The following is a 17,322-nucleotide window of genomic DNA, read 5'->3' as shown; positions in this document are numbered from 1 at the left end:
ACACAGTCAGCTGACTCTGGAACCCATAATCCACCAATCACCTGGGAGGGGGAGGAGTCAATGATGGAGCAGGAATCTGCTAGAGATAAAACCTGACATGTATTGACTGTGAAACATTAAAGATGAGAGGAATGAAAACACTGATTTCCAGGAGAAGAGAAGGGCTTTGATGGAGGGACGAGGAAAGAGGGCAGGTCTTCAAGCAACTCGGCATCCACCTGACCAAATGAATGGTATCTAGATGGTATCAATGGTATCAAGGGAGGTATCAAGGGAGTCAGATGGCTGAGCGGTGAGGGAGTCGGGCTAGTAATCTGAAGGTTGCCAGTTCGATTCCCGGACGTGCCAAATGACGTTGTGTCCTTGGGCAAGGCACTTCACCCTACTTGCTTCGGGGGGAATGTCCCTGTACTTACTGTAAGTCGCTCTGGATAAGAGCGTCTGCTAAATGACTAAATGTAAATGTAAATGATAAGCCACGACAAGTTAAGCAGCAAAGCTGAATTTTTATGTTTGCTTCTGGCTGTGATTAGGCTCTGTGTGAGAGTCTGTAAGCAGGTCTAACCTCAGGTAGGCAGAGATAACTTATCCCGGAGGAGATTCCATATTGGATACCCTGAATGGACCCCAACAGATGTTCAGATGGTCAGGTCACATTTACGAAAATCCCCATAGCAACCCTTGTACATGACCCATAGGATTCTAGCACTAACCTCTATCTTTCTCTGTCTCTTCCTAGCTCTAATTACATACACCATTTGTCACACGGACAGACAGAGACGATTACACACGGTCCCATTTGATGTTCCCTCTAATCATCCATTTCACATATTTCACACACACACACACACACACACACACACACACACACACACACACACACACACACACACACACACACACACACACACACACACACACACACACACACACACACACACACACACACACACACACACACACACACACACACACACAATTTGTGGAAATTGATCTTTGCCAAAGACATATGAGCCAGGTTGGAGGGTCAGTGGGTTCTCTCTCCCTTTCTACCTCCTCCTATAATCAGAGCCCATTAGTGCCCTCAGCAGCAGTCACAATCAGCCGCAGCAATCTGAAGACCCTCTCTGGGTTAGAGTTAGGGCAAGTGGGACTCTATAACCCCTCTCTGGGAACAGGGCTAAGGAAGGGGCTCTGGAAAGTCTGGGTTGGAGCTGTGTTAGAGGCCAGTGCCGAAGGAGGGTTAGAGGGAGAGAAGTTAAGGGAGGGAGGAAATGACACCCAGCACAGGTCTTGGGAATATGAACAGCCAATCAATGAAAAGATATTCCATTGCTAAGTTTGAGGGAGACTGTAACTTGAGATTATAAGAGCTATAAAGCACTTTATTCCAAAGTAATAATATCAATATTGCTAGATATAAATGAGAAGTTAATACAACAGTTGACTGGAACAATCTAGGAGGTCAAGTACTGACATTATTTTGGCTTGAAGAATCGCTGACTGTCTAATGTTCAAACTGCATGGTCAGAATCTATCAGCAGCAAATTCAAGATCACGTCAATCGCAATTCATCAAAGTCCCTTAAAACAAGGTCAACTGAAACAGCTTTGCATATCTTTATCAGTAGCAGATATTCGCCACGGCCCTTTAGAGAAGAGGGGAAAGGGTCAAAGAAACCAAATTAAAACAGTGAAATGATAGGGAAAACCAGTCTTCAAACAATTCACCAAAAACATTTATTGAGTGAAACCACAATAAGGGTCCAGAATATAAACTGACAGCCCCCAAATCTTACTTTTTCCTTCCCTGTGTTTATGTACTCTGGGCAGCCCTGCAGTATTCCAGAAGGCTGGGGTCACAGGGGATGTGGAGACAGAGAACGGCTCGGTACCTGATGATAACTCAACCAGCTTCTGAATAAGGAATATGAAATGACAAAGACCTGCATGGTCTTGAGCAGAGTCAACCCTCTGCATGGAGATCCCCCCCCCCCCCCTCAGTACAACGGGAGGTCAGGCATCCTCAATACATGAAGGCTTTCCATGGCAGAATAGAGTTGTGGTCTTTAAGACAGACTAAAGCACCATGCAGAAGGACAAATATGTTAGAGCTTCCACGATGGCAAAGGGATAACAAATTTGAGAGACAGAAAATATGAGAAAAAAGAGTGAGGAGTAAAGAGTTGCTTAGTAGATTAATGGACTAAGAATAATACTGAGAGCACACTCTTCAATCCAAAGACGCAAGCTGAATACTGTGTTTACAGTATCAAAAATAAGAGATCATATCCACCCTGTGTCATGAAGAGTAATTACGTGAGATGTAAACATTGTGTTGCTTATAAAGCAAACCTTTGATCAACTTGAGAGTGAAGCATTTGAATCAAAGATGGTCCTAATTCTGCTGGAGAGGTGGGATGCTGTCTTTGTTACTGGGGGAAGATTTTCCACAATTTGTATTGGTGTTTACAAGCAGACTGTCCACTGTGGCTTGGCTACACCACTGTGATAATCATTCCAGTGTGTCACTATGGAGAATATGAGAAATGAGTCTGGGCCAAAGACGATTTATCCCAAATTGCCAGCTGAATGTTTGGGGACAAGAACTGCAACTCAGCAACAAACAAAATATGAGTGTCTGAGTGAAAATAACAGAGAGAGAGAAAAAAAAAGAGAGAGAGAGAGAGAGAAAGATAGAGTGAGAGAGAGTGCGAGAGAGAGTGAGTGAGAGCGAGAGTGAGAGCGCGAGAGAGAGAAAAGACAGATGGAGAGCAGATGTTGAAGATCACTCCATCTTTCGCGTCTGTATGGAGAGCTCAACTCTACACGTCTAATGACAGAGTTGAGTATTCCATAGCTGTCAACCAGACCAAGATCCCAGTTATTCATTATTGTGCTTATAGGCCAGTCAGCCTGCTATGACGTGGTACGTCGTCTGGGAGGGACACTAAGCATGAGCACTGTGACACTGACAGATATGACTAGGTTGATGCTGGGTCTGGTGAAGGGGTAGGGAGTGGGACTGAGGCTGGGTTTGGTGTAAAGGCTGGGATCACAGACTGGGAACCCAGAAGGCCTTACATGGCCTGGGCCCCATGGACATCGGAAATCATCACAGGAATCACAGAATATATATACATTTATATATATATATATTTTTTTTTAACTCATGCCGTCACATCTGATTGAAGTGTCACCCACTTCATAGGATAAGTCATACCTAGAAGTATTTTAGATGCCAATGGAAGTTCTAGCTGTAAATGATGAAACGATGTACGGTAAAGAGAGAGAGAGAGAGATAGAGGTGCTGTACAGTGTGGACATGCAGTATCCTAAAATAGACCAACTGCTTCATGGTTCACTGAGAAAAAAACACTGCTTCTGACCCTGGGATGTCAAGTTCAACATCTTGCTCTCCCTCTGTCTTTCTTCTCTCTCACTCTCCCTCTTGCTATATTTCTCTCTATCTCACAAATACACACACACAAACAGATACAGAGAGACAGAGAGAGACCTCACAATAAGTGCATCCATCCTAGCGGCTCACAAAGGAGCTCGTTTTGGCTGGTTCATTTTACACTCAGATGTGAAAAAGGACAAAGGGAACCCTAAACAACGGAGATTGTGATGAAGTAATTGAATCAAGACGGAATACGCATTTAATAATGAATAGAAAGATTAATTGCTTTCAGTTCCAAACAGTGATTTTCTATAATACAAGCCGTTACGCTGAAAAACCCATTAACCTAAGGGCATTTTCATGTTGACATATTGACATGCTATTTTTTAACCATCAAAATACACAAGGAACTGGCCTTCACACAGCCTGAATACGCAGACAGTCTGCTAAGATCGGAGTCATTGTGAAACAGCAGGTCTGTATTCAGTTTAGACAGATGTGTCCCTTTCTGTGTTCCCTCCTCCTGACATTCTGTCTGTTGGTCTCTCCCTCTCTCTCCCTCTCTCTCCCTCCCTCTCTCTCCCTCTCTCTCCCGCTCTCTCCCTCCCTCTCTCTCCCTCTCTCTCCCTCTCTGTGTCTCTCCCTCCGCCATGGGGAGGGTCAGGGTCAGGAGTGTTTGGTTGTCACGGACACCATGTGTGTCAGGTTGTCTTATCTCTGACGAGTGTAAGCCGGCCATGAGCTGCCACAGCGCAGTGGCTTCCCATCATGCTCAGGGGGTCTCCGAGCCTCGCCACGCATCCTGGAGCCCGGCAGGGCAGAACAGGAGGCGTCCTGGGAACTCGCACTGACCTCAACATTGTTTGGCACGGCGCTCTATGGCACTCCTCCACATCCGAACGGGTGGGTGCGAGGGCGAGCGGCAGGTGTCTGAGGGTAGGTGAGTGGGGGTAGGCTGGAGGGGGGGTCAGCTGGGAGGAAGGTGTGGGTGGAGGAAGACGGGCTGCGTCCACCAGGCCCACTCCATCACATGCTGACAACGGCCATTAGAGCATGGAGGAGCCATCTGTGAAGCTCCGGCTAAACTGGGGAAGGCTCTGTTTCACTTCGACATGTTACACTGCAAGGGCATGCATCTTTTACTGTGCACACAAACACACACACAGCGCATGTTTTGGCCCCCATCCCCGGGTGTACGACACACTCCCACCTGTGCTCGGCCTCCTTGTCTTTGATGGATCCCTGTGGCCTCACCAGCTCCAGGAACACCTGAGCGCCTGGCTGGGCTAAACTGGTCACGCTCCAACCCCCCCACGGACACATTAGGAGCACAGACACCGTGTCCTTGCAGGGTAGCAACAGAGCACTACATGTGACAGGTGTGAAATGATTTGTTTATGAAAGAAAAAAAAAACATGACAGATATTCTGGTGTCATACTTGGGAGTAGTGTTGGTCTGGGTTAGGAGAGTTCAACATGGATGAATGAGCTCTACAGACAGCTTCCAGACTGCCCCTGACCTTTAATGGAGAGCACTGTATGAGGAATGAAGATGACGTTACAGTGACAGATCTTGATGCCCCACAGTGACAATTCAATCCAGCCATCTCTCAGGCAGGAGGCCTTGTGTCCTTGTGGCATAACAGGACATTTCTGTTTACTGTGGCAGGGGAGGGGAAATCGCATCACCACAGACTAAGCCCTTTTTTGTACAGCCAAAAATGGAGGGCGCCATGTTTCTGAGTGGGTATTGTCTTGTCTTGCGTCCTTCTCTTCAAGACAAGGCTCACCCAGGAGCAGTAAATCACACAAGGCTGTGAAGACCATGACTGAACACAGTCCCTTATTCAGGCTATTACAAAGAAGCTGCTCCGTTTGTCCGTTTTGGATGGTTCAACTGGGAAAGTTACACTATGTGGGAACTTTCGGAAGTTGAAAGTACAGAAAAAACCCTCCTTTTAAACTAAATCAGGGCCATTGATCAAAAGAAAACAATTCTAATTTCAGTGTCACATAAAATGTTTACACAAAGTATGTTTACACAAAAATCATGGGGTAAACAATATTTTGTCCGTTTTTTTGTCTTACCAACTCACTCGAATTACAGAACTATGTCACACAGTTGTCGAAACATTTACTTTAATAGCTAACCAACAAAGAAATGTGTTGTGGAAAAACAGCCCAGATGCCAAGTCCTGAGGAGAAGTTTTACTGCACCACATTAATGAATCAACATTGTGAGATCATATTGAATAGCACAACTCAAATGCCAAACTAGGTGTACTAATCGTATCTAGCTTCAGTATCTGTTATTGAAAATGAGCCTGTTAACCAGTTCCACGCAGAAAATTAGCTCATAAAGAGCATTTTTTTCCACATAAAGATAGCTCAGTTACACGACACATTTAGCTGCTGCCAACATGTCTTATACTGGGATACTAGTAAAGTATTTGGTAGGAGCTAGCATGCTTTTATAAAACACAACAATTATATTCAAAGGCCATACACTGTTGTAAAAGAGGAGCCTGAACAAACAAATCTGACAGCTTTAAATATGATTTCTGAGTTTTTAGTAGCCTACAGTACAAGTCTTAGCTGCATGATTTCAAAGGAGTCCTCATTGTAGCTAGTCTTGTAGCTTCGTACCTTCAGAGTAGCTACATAACTCTATAAAGCTGTTGGATTTCCCCTGTGTAAACTATGGACATGTTCCCATCCATACAGACACCTCAATGGAGTGTGAAAGGAAATAAGCCTGTGCAAATGTTTGTGGCAGGATAACAGGTTGTTAGCCATCAACCCCCCCCCCCCCCCAAATCAGCTGATTAGACAGACATAAACCATGCATGGTTGCAGAACGTCAACCGAAGGCAGCTCTTTAAAGTTCCGTGACGGCGAGATGGCTGACTTTCATTGGCTGTAGGAGACGCATGGTGGTTGTTTTTCCTTCCAGAGGGGCGGTGAGCGGCAGGAGGAAGCCCTCCAAGAGTTCTCTCAGGTCTCTCAATAAAACCTCCCCTGTGCCCTGGGACCCGAGGCTGCCAGGAGCTGCAAACCTACATGTGCTCCTTCGCTTACTGTACAGAACACTCCGTCCGACTCGCTTCCTCTTCCCCTCCATGGTTCTCTCTCACACTCTTCTTTCTCTCTCCCCACAGCGTTTTTGTTTCTCTTTCTCCTCGAGCCTGTTTTCTGCTCGACTAAAACAAAACGCCGAATGCACAACGTCGGCGTATTCCACGGCAAAGAAACAGAGACATAATTTTAACAACACTACACGACATTATAGCTCTGGATGAGAGCTTCTGCTAAATGACAATGTATAGTGGTGAGCATGTTCATTTGTCACCTGCTCTCTTCTCAAACTGATACTTCAGCAGATTTAAAATGCTTTCTTGCGAGAGAAAATGCTTTCTTGCAAGTGTCTTCAATTAGAATGAATGGTGTTTCTAATATGCACCACTCACTTAGCATACCTAAACCGAAATTCATCCTAGTGAGCATATAACTGACTGTTTCACAGTGCGCTGGGAAATGCGAGAGTGCTCAGTCGTCAGAGACAGCAGGCAGAAAAATTGTGTCGATATCCAAACTGACATTCTAGAATATACTAATTGCTGACCTAAAATCCATTCTCCAGCGTACAGGCTAGCGCTAACCCAGCCTCGCTCCCATTTCGCCCTGAGGAAAACCTATTGATTATTATCGCTCGTGACGAGTGGTTTACGCATACCAGACTCATGCTAACTCGGGTGGTGCTGCCAGCTCCTAAAGCATGCCACTGACAAATCAGGCCTCAGCTGTGCTCCAAATCAATCACACCTAAATGGAAACTGGTGACGTGTAGTAAATCTGGTGCACACATAATGTGCCAGGGCATGAGATGAGCCCAGGCCCAGGTCCTGCCAGCCTTCTGTAAGCTGCCTCTCCTTCCCCAGGGAAGGCCTCCACTGGCAGGGTGGACCTATTACTGTGGTCCATTACGAGCAAACACAGAGACAGTCAGCTATAGGCTATCCTCTCCTTGAGCAATATTACCCATCTCCCCTCATCAGCCTCTCTCCGTATGGCCCTTTCTCTCTCTATTTCTCTCTCTCCCTCTCACTCTCTCTCTCACTCTCTCTCTCACTCTCTCTCTCACTCTCTCTCTCACTCTCTCTGTCACTCTCTCACTCTCTCTCTCACTCTCTCTCTCACTCTCTCTCTCACTCTCACTCTCTCTCTCACTCTCTCTCTCTGTCTCCGCAGCACTCCTCCACACCCCAGTCTTTCTAAAAGACACGTTGTGTCCTCAGCCTGTGTATGTCAGGGTGTTCCAGTGCCATCAGCTCCTCTGGACTCCCTCCCGCAACATTTGTGCACATGTCTGCTTCGATCTGGCCTGATGGGCACAGAGCAGGGGCGGTCACATGACCAGAGAACAGACGCTAAGCACTCCTGACAGGGCGCAGTTGAGAAAAAATCAAATTCTTGATGGCTGGTGTGCTTCAACAGAAAACCAGAACCAGGGAGCCTTTGTGAGAGATCTTGCTTTTCAGTTTCATTTAACACACAAGCGCACACACTTAGATGCTGATAGATTCCAAGGCTAATGTTTTGCATGTAAACACAAAACTCCTTGAACATTTGCTTTCATCGTAGCATCATTCATCTCAATAACATTCACTTTACCCTAGTGGCAGACACGTCATTAGCAAATCATCATCCAACTAGCCTGGATGTAATTACTCGCTTATTAGTTAAGTGTTTCTTAATTGGGCTTAAAGACACTGTTAACGCAAGATGAAACACTCGTACATTCAAGATGACAGTCAGATAGGACCACTGGAAGTCTCACTCCACTAACATGGCTCCTTGTCACACTCCACTCATGTCAAATGCACAGCAAAACCAGGACCAGAGTAGGACCATAGCTTCCCACTGACTATGGCTGTGTGTGTGTGCGTTGTGTATACAAGAGTATGGGCCTGTTGACTCAAATAAACAAACAGGAGACATGCATTCTCTTTCTTTTCCCAGCTTGTATATTTAACTAGCATAGCGGGGGGAAAACAACAGCTCAATCCGAATCACACAGCTGTACATACATTAGAAAAATGTTTTCCAAATCACATCCCAACGCAAAGGCAAACACACAATGTGAATATCCCCTTTCTGTTTGCGGCTTGCCACTGGGGGCAGCCGGGGTAGGAGAAACAGGAAATGGGAGCCATGCATAACAACCACGGCGTGGACCAACTGTTTACCTTGCAGTAGAGGAGCGTGACGACCTGCCGCAGCTTGAGCCGGTGGAAGACGCAGACGTCGTAGAGGGCGGCCACCGCCAGCACCGTCACCCCCTGCTCCTTCCACAGCATGCTGCAGGCGGCACAGCCCAGGCAGCCCAGGAGCCAGACCCCCCCCGGGCAGCCCGAGGACAGCCCCTCCACGCTGCCCCCAACGTGGCTCCCGCTTCGCCGGCAGCAGTGACGCACGTAGCACAACAGGGACAGCAGGAAGAAGAGGGCGGCTCCAATGTCTGCCCGCCCCACGATCCCGGCCACGGCCTCCGTGTGGATGGGGTGGGAGGCGAACAGTAGCCCGGCCAGCAGGCTCCAGAGACCCTCCCCCAGGAGCAGGCAGGCGAGCCGGGTGAAGAGCGCCGTCACGGCCCCGTGCAGACCCACGTTGACCAGGTGGTATCCCCAGGGCTCCAGCCCCCCAAGGGCATGGTTGAGGCGGAAGGAGAGGGTGCAGAGCGGGCGGTAGGACTTGTGGCTGCCGCTGTGGGTGAGCAGGGTGCCCCAGAAGTCGTCATAGAAGATGTTGATCCACGGGGTGTCTGGGAGAAGGTCCTGGTTGGTTTTGATTGCGCGGCTGTGGAGAGACGGAGAGAACAAGAGAGAAGGGGAGGGGGGGTTAGAGGGATCTTTCATTTGTTTATCGCACCTTTTTTCATTCTGTCATGTCTCTAACAAAACTCCTGGTTCTCCTGATTAGAGGGGAGGGACACAAAATCTTGAGGCGAAGAACAAGCTGTTCAGGAGCATACATTACGCACCGTTGGAGCGTAATGGAGTTTTTTTTTTTTTTATATGAAGAATGATGCAGCTTTAATAGGGACATCCAGTCCTGAGAGTGGGCATAAACACTGACGTGAAGTGAAGCCTGAGACTCATGGAGCCGGGGGAAATGAATACAGCCATAGTTAGTTCCCACTGACGGCTGTGGACACACCACACCCTTGCCCCAACACAAATAGTCACACAGAGGGAGAGGGAGGGGGGTCGCCATATAAGCTGCATGGGGACTGAGGGACCAGACCTGTCAATCACGCGTTTGCTTGATTGCTTGATAACCAGCTGAGAGCTGGTTATCTCCAAAACAGACCCACCACAATGGGTTGAGAAAGAAGCAGAGCGAGGGATGGGGGAAGCCCGCGGAGGACGGAGGGTGATTAACATGTTTGCATTTGGGGATTTAAGAGCAGCAGGGTCCACAGACAGAATAGGCTGTGTTGATCAGATGTGAGGGACCTCTCTCAGGACCAGGCTGAGGAACCGAGGGGCCCCCCTGGTAGCTCTACGTCAGCCTTCAGCGGGGAGAGGAGGACCGCGCTCCAACGGAAACAGGGACCAGGGACTGGGGGAAGACCTGCTCCTCCTCATCCCAACAGGGGTAGGTCAACTAGGAGTTCCTCGGTGCTTGTCTGCCCTGGTACAAAAACAGACCTCGCATCCCTTTGTCTGGAGAGCGGAGATGACAGCCATGGAGATGACAGCCATGGAGATGACAGCCATGGAGATGACAGCCATGGAGATGACAGCCATGGAGATGACAGCCATGGAGATGACAGCCATGGAGATGACAGCCATGGAGATGACGCGTGTCCTTGGAGAGCAACGTGTGAGCTCGAGCACAGGCGTGTAATTAACCATGCCTGATGGATGGGACAGGACACGTGTGATAACACACCGGGATGTAATCAGCCCCCATGGTGGCCACATTAGCACAAGCAATTAGACACAGAGAGGGAGGAGAGGGGGGGGGGGAGAGAAGCAAACAGACAACCGTACAAACACAATAACAAAAGGCAGACAAAGAAAGCTCTCGATGGGAAGTCAAATAAAGAGAGAGAAATAGAGAGCAATAGAAAGAGAGAGAGAAATAGAGAGAAAAGTGTAAAGGAGCAATCTATAATATTCTATTTTAGGCCATTTCATCGAATATGTTTCTACATACACTACAGTCACCAATACATCACAAACATCTCATCCTGGGCCACTAGCAGCAAGCCTATTGGTCTCTCGTTGAAGAACAATTATGGGATGGCTTATACTCTGTCTGAGAGACACGAATAAATGCAACTTTGTCCTTAGTACATGTAGCATTATTGGAAGGCAGAGATAGATTTGCGAAGGACATGCAGTCTTGTTGGACGTGGCTGGATGTCACGGAGAAGCATCTCTGGTTTCTCTGAGTCCTCAGCCAGCAGGGCGGTGCTGGGCTGCAGAATGCCAGCGGACTTTAGGGCCCAGGGCTGCAGGCCTACTGCTGGGTTTGTGACTCAGATATGCCAGTTTATTTTCTCTGGCCCATTTGTCAAGTAAAATCTTCACTCTACCGCAAGATGCTCACATAAGAAGCATTAGGGTTCAATTACATCTTTGAACCATTTTGGAGACAAGTGTGTGTGTGTTTTTTTTCATTGCCCATTGCGGTGGGGCCAAAGAGGCCAGATACAGTGTGTATTGCATCTCAACCACTGCGACTGGAGCCGAGACAGAGGTGGAGACCCAAGCCAGCCTGTCAAACCACTACAAGCACTGTGGCTTCCTGAGTCACGCAGCCGAAGGCTCACCTCTCAGATAGTCATCTTACGACAGGCAGGCAACACTCCTGAGCTCTGTGGTTACCAGTCAGTCAGTCCCGGGAGGAGATGGAGGGATGTAGAAAGCAGGGAGAGAGCAAGAAGTCCTAAACCCACGTTGCCACAGCGACTACTAAGACCATATACTGGAATTCTGAAGTCAGGCTAACACATTGATATAGCCTAGCGTGTCTTTTTCCTGACAGTTAGGCTTCCAGTGCATGGTCATTCATCCCAGTGCATGGTCATTCATCCCAGGGCATGGTCATTCATGCGAGATGGTCCTTCTTAAGTCTTGTGATCGAGGATGGACATCATCCCAGGCAGGTTCAGCCTTGCTGAGAAGCCTGCTGGAGTGAAGAGGAAGATTGGGTTTCTCTCTGTGGCTAGGAGGCAGGCGGCAGCCAAGACAGGCAGGACCTCTCAGCGCACTGCAAACCTTTTCCAGCCGGGAGCACATTCCTGCTCCAACCGCACGCCTGCCTGTCGAGTCTCAGAGGATCGCCTGGATCATGTGATCACTCCCAGAATCCCTATTCCCTCGTACAATCCCTTCTCTACCTCCATCCTCCACCAGATATCCAACCCAGCCTCCTTTCCCATGCCCCTCCCCCCTAATCTCAAACCCCTCCACTTGCCATTGTATTCCCCCCCCCTCCCCCCCCCCCCCAACTGTCCTTTGACCTTCCACAAAATGGCAATCAGTATCCTCTTCTCCAGCCAACCTCCTTTCACCCAGCCAAGCCCTTGAAAGGTTTTCATTCTTCAAGTCACTAGCCTTCTCTTCACTTGGAAGGTTCTTTGCAAATGTGTCTCATGTTATTCTAATGCCCCTGGATCATATTGCATCAAAACAAACATGCGAGTTGTTAGGCTAATGTCAAAGATTAGTGAAACATTCTGAAAGAAACTGTAGATCTTGCAGATGCCAGATAGTTGACAGAGATGTGTGTAATTCAGTGCTTACAATAGATAAACCTACACATTGCTGTGGTAGAGGCAGAAACGATATCACTGTGGAGTTAAAAGCAGTCTGTAAACCTCAATGTTTTTAGACAAGTGCTGCATGACTTCATCCAAACAAAGACGTGAGATCCCACCATCCAGAAAAACAAACCTTGTAATGTGCGCCTGGTGTTCATATCATAGGCATGACTAACCATACTCACTGACTCCAAGTCTTTTCAAATAGGTTCAGTTTCCATACAACTAGTTAACCAAGGGACTGCAATATACTGTACTGCCTGTACTGTATCACACCTAACTCTCATCAGCTAAACAATAAGGAGCTATAACAAAGGTATCCACTTTGACAGTACAAATATGTGTTTTTGCATAGTTTCAAGAGGAAAGGTTGATGTAGCAGGAAATAGTATTGTCCTAAAAGAAATGGCATTGATGTAGAAAAGCTTTCTTGTATACAGTTCTGATCTTGCTAGCGGTGTGCTAGTCCCTCGCACTGTTCCCGGGGGAGCTGGTGTGATGAATACATGAGCAGGGTTTGGTGAAGAACACAATCCCTCTGACTGTGGGATGCCACGTTAAAAGATCATCTCAGATTGAAGATTGATTGGCTTTTCCATCGCGTCTGTGGAAATCGGAGAGGTCAGCAGGCCGGCAGAGGCCACAGACAGCAGAGGAGATATTAGATTGGAAAGAAGAGCTGGATTAGTCCAGCTATGCATTTAAGATGAGGGGATGGATCTGAAAGAAAATGTGAAAAAATCCCTTTTGTAAGTGAAAAAGGGTGTGAGAGGGAAAAAGCTCATGTATTGCCTTCTTATAATCAGCACATTATATTTTATTTTATTATATTTTATTTTCGAAAATATATTTCACAAGCATAGAAAGCCTTTTGCGCAGAAAGAAAGACAATATAGGCAATGTAGTCTTCCACAAAACAATCTACAATAGTTGTCTATTTATGCCAGCATGTGAACACAGGGAAAAGGAACAACGCTGGCATAAGAGAAGAGTGATCTGGACAGTGCCAAGTATGTGTCATCACGGTGTTTCAGTATCTGAAAGAAAGCAGCCATATTTCCAGAATGCCCACAGAGGCCTCTGGGTCGTCCACCCAGCAGTGCCACCAGCTCCATTGTCTCGGGTTTCTTCCCATGAGCATTCTAGCAGATCAATAACCACATGCCCAGGGCTGCAAACGAGGGGAGGAGGGATTTGGGGAGAAAATGCTTTCTGTACTTTTGTAATTGGGGAAAAATCCAGAGAACTTTCATGGCAAAGATACCATGGAAATTTACTGGACCTTCCCTCGTTTTTGAATCCCTTAGCGTATCTCTATGGTAGACATCAATGTGCCAGTGTTTAATTATTCCATTAGAGATCCAATATAAATGGGATGTTGGTGAATCGGCCAAATCATGAAATAACAGCATTATATCTAATTTCCAACGAAATCAGGAAAAAACACAAGCTTCCTTTCCAAAACAAATTGTGTTCTTATGAGCAAGTCTGGCCAACATTTAACTAAATCTATTCCCCAGAGGTACTCGACACGTTCATCAAAAAGCTTTTCTACTTGTCCTATAACTTACATCGATGTTTGATTTGAGTTGTGTGAAGAGTGAGAGAGTAGATTTCAAGCCAATTCAATTAATTAAATGTTCGGTCAGTCAGTCACTTACCAGTGACACATATGTCACATTTTAATGTCAAATTCATAGACTCAGGACTCCCAAGAAACCATAATCAGGTTTACAGCTCTCAAAACAGTTTTCTAAAACTGTTAGGATTTTTTTGTATAGGGATTTGAATTCATCATGGCTGTTAGACTGAACAAGGGTCTAACTTTCCTGCCTCCCAAGTTCAGGTATCCTACAATCATCATTTCTCAGCAGTGCCAGTTTCCGGGGCGAACATCTGAAGTTGCGTGGAGGTCAGAGGCCCTTACCAGGTGTGAGGGCCACTTACAGGAGCAGAGTGAGGGAGGAACAGCAGGCTGGGTGATAAACAGCCTGATTATTACATCTCATAAATCTGTCAGCATGCACCAGGTTGCTGCCGCTGGACTGGGACAACATGGTACCATGAAGCCCCTTTCCATTTCAATCTCTGGCTCCATATTGCCCCTCTCGGAGCAGCTCTTGACCTGACCAGTGTTGTGGGCAGGTGGAGGAGAGGAGGGATGGTCGTTCCCTGAGGGTATATAAGATGGATGCCCTTTGCCTGGTATGCTCATTAGCACACATATTATACACATGCGCTCGCACAAACACACACACACACCGGAGACCATGTCAGGTTGGTGGCGATACATTGGCCCTGCTTTTTAGATTGTGATCAAGAACACTCCAATACACAAACGATTTAACTTAGTTTAACAAAGAGGCCAATTGTACAACTCAATCTGTTTAGTGACAGAATTTACCGACTGCAGAGCACTTAAGACTCTTAATACTGGGAGATTCAGACAAATAAGCTTTATCAGATAACTCTTATCCTTTACTTATCAGTTAAACTATGTTGGCTTACTCTGGCAAGTGTTTCAAGGTCTTTTTCTCCCTGCCCCAGGTTGACCCATGCCTAATGCTGCACCAGACAAGCAGAGGTCTGGCTGGGGGGCCTCCCAGCAGCAGCCCTCCTCTCCGCAGGGGTGGCTTTGTCACGCTGAGACCTTTCTGGACGCGCTGTAATAAATTTGTCTTGACTTTTGTTCCCCTTGTGTTTCGGAAGTTCCTCTCTCTCCCTCTCCCATGGACAGGAATATTAATATAGAGAGCTTTTCTCCTCTCTCTCTCTCTCCCTCTCTCCCTCTCTCTCTCTCTCCCTCTCTCCCTCTCTCCCTCTCTCCCTCTCTCCCTCTCTCCCTCTCTCCCTCTCTCCCTCTCTGTTTCTCTCTCTCCCCCCGTGTGTCCACTGGTTGCGTGCAAGCACCATCCTGTCCCTTCCGCAGGTCTGTTTCATCACTTGGGCTGAGGGGTTGATGACCCAGAGGATGACTCTGGGATGGATAGATGGGCCACTCTTTCACCAGACGGGACGAGAGCTGCAGCCTAGACCCCCTGTCAGAGCCGCGCTGGGCCAGCCCCAGCAGCCTGTGTCGCCAGGCAGGCGCACACCTTACCAGGCCCAGACTGGGCCTTGCCTCTGCCTGCCCCACCCGACGTCAGGGAGGCTTTATGGGCCACAGCAAATACTCAGGCTGGGCCCGGCCATGGCACGCCACTACTGACCCCTCCGCCCCTCTGATGTTTTATGGCCGGAGCGTGAGTGCCGGGAGATAGAGGGAGAGAGAGACAGAATGCCAGCCGAGCAGAAAGGAGAAGACAGGTTTAGCACTCTGACCTCCTCAGGAACCGCCTCACACATGAATCAGTGCCTTTTCCTACAGGCCTGTCCTCTTACTCAAAGAGTCCAGCAACCCACAACATGATTCGGTTACCGTCGTCGGGAACGTAACTGATTTAAATTCAACCATCTTGAAACCCATTACAGAAAAACCACTCTCGCCATTGCATGTAATTATTCACGATAAACATTCGCCTTCTTTAATGGAATCTTTTTCGTAAACAGAGCACCGCGTCTCTGTGCCATGTTTTTTTTCCGTAACCCAAGGAGACCACAGAATTGAGTGGTGGCATATGGGAGGTTCCATCTGCATGTGGACATATTCATTATGTAAATGAAAAGGTGGGAGGGGGGGGGGGATTTCCAATGTACTCTTTGTGATCTCATTAGATTCTATCACAGCAGGCCTGTGTTCACATGGCCTCCCACCCATCCATTCTCTCTGGTCCTCTACCATTAGTGCTGCTGGCCTTAATTGAAGGCACATGTGCAAGGAGATCTCCCCCACAGACAGCCATGAGAGGGATGGCAAGGCTCTCCGTACTACAGAGGAGGGCCTGGGCCAGCCTCGCCTCGCCTGCGTCGCAGGCGGGAGGATCTCTCCAGTCCTGTATCCCTCCAGTGTTACCCCGGTTAGTCCAGCATGTACCTAGGACCCCATCCAGCCTTAGCTGCTGCTGCTGCTGTTGCGTGAGACTGCAGAGCTTGGTAATCCTATAAACATGTCTAAGAGGAACCCAACTAGCCACTTAAGTGTTTTTAATGCTTTGTCTTCCACATGGTGTCAATTTGCATTTTTGTGAAGGAGCTCATTTAAGCATTTCAGACTTTATAGCCACCAAATCACACAGACCGCACAGCCTTCCTCATTCACTCCCATGTTTTACTGTTGTTTGATTTCACTATTTACTTTTCCATTTATAAGCAGTGAATCCTTCCATGTAGAAATTACAACAAATAAACAACACTGGGGTCAGACAATGAATGGCGTGACAGGCTATGTTAAATTACATAACTTAAGAACGTATTTTAGTATGAGCAGCAAAACTCTAGTCTAAAGGAACGAATGTGGAACTTCTGAAGCAACAACATCCCTCACACATGGCAAGTAAACCCTCAAGCAGACAGATTAAAACACTTTTATCAATCAAGCAAACAGAAAAGGTTATTGCTCCAGTGCATCATGAGGGCCCATTCAAAGGATGCCTGAATGACATATATTTACACTGACTCAAACCTGCTCTCTTTCCTGTGTCTAATTGACATTACAAGGATACTGTAGGGTTGGATTTTCACTTTCTAATCCATTTGAAGTCAATAGTCAATTCTGGGCAATTCTACTCAGTTCATTTTTCTTGGCTCAATCGATTCACAAGCCAAGATGTACTGCAACAGCAAGCATAATCCTGTTAAATAAGCCATCTCTGCCTTATAGGAAATGATTATGTGCAATGGGCTCTTCATGGTTGTTGGGCCATAAAAGATCACATTCTGCTAGGAAGTTAATATAGATTATGTTACAGAGAGACTACATGGAATGTGAACAGAGAGAGCTTGAAGCTTAAATACTGTTTGGGTGACATCATTAGCATTGAGCTATCCTGGAAAATACTATGCTCGAATCAATAGCCTGAGATGGATGTGTTTTATCTGACGGATAAGCCTCACCATGGAGAAGAATCCCACAGCTGAGAATCTCATCCTGTGATGGAGGATTCATCAGCAAAACAGATTCACGGATTTCATTGGCTCGAGTACCTACA

General features: G+C 47.1%; 1 protein-coding gene across 1 annotated transcript in view; it reads right to left on the bottom strand.

Annotated features, from left to right (window-relative positions):
* The window catches only part of tmtc2b (transmembrane O-mannosyltransferase targeting cadherins 2b), a 68,546-nt gene that overhangs the window by 29,178 nt on the left and 22,046 nt on the right, over window positions 1-17,322 (bottom strand). The window contains exon 2 of the mRNA XM_062462283.1: window positions 8,649-9,258. Coding sequence (XP_062318267.1) covers window positions 8,649-9,258 — 610 coding nt within the window. The remainder of the gene's footprint in view (window positions 1-8,648; window positions 9,259-17,322) is intronic.

Source organism: Osmerus eperlanus, chromosome 5, assembly GCF_963692335.1.
Source record: "Osmerus eperlanus chromosome 5, fOsmEpe2.1, whole genome shotgun sequence".
NCBI classification, from domain to species: Eukaryota; Metazoa; Chordata; class Actinopteri; order Osmeriformes; family Osmeridae; genus Osmerus; species Osmerus eperlanus.
Note: the sequence above shows the minus strand (reverse complement) of the source record. Positions and strands in the feature narration are given on the sequence as shown.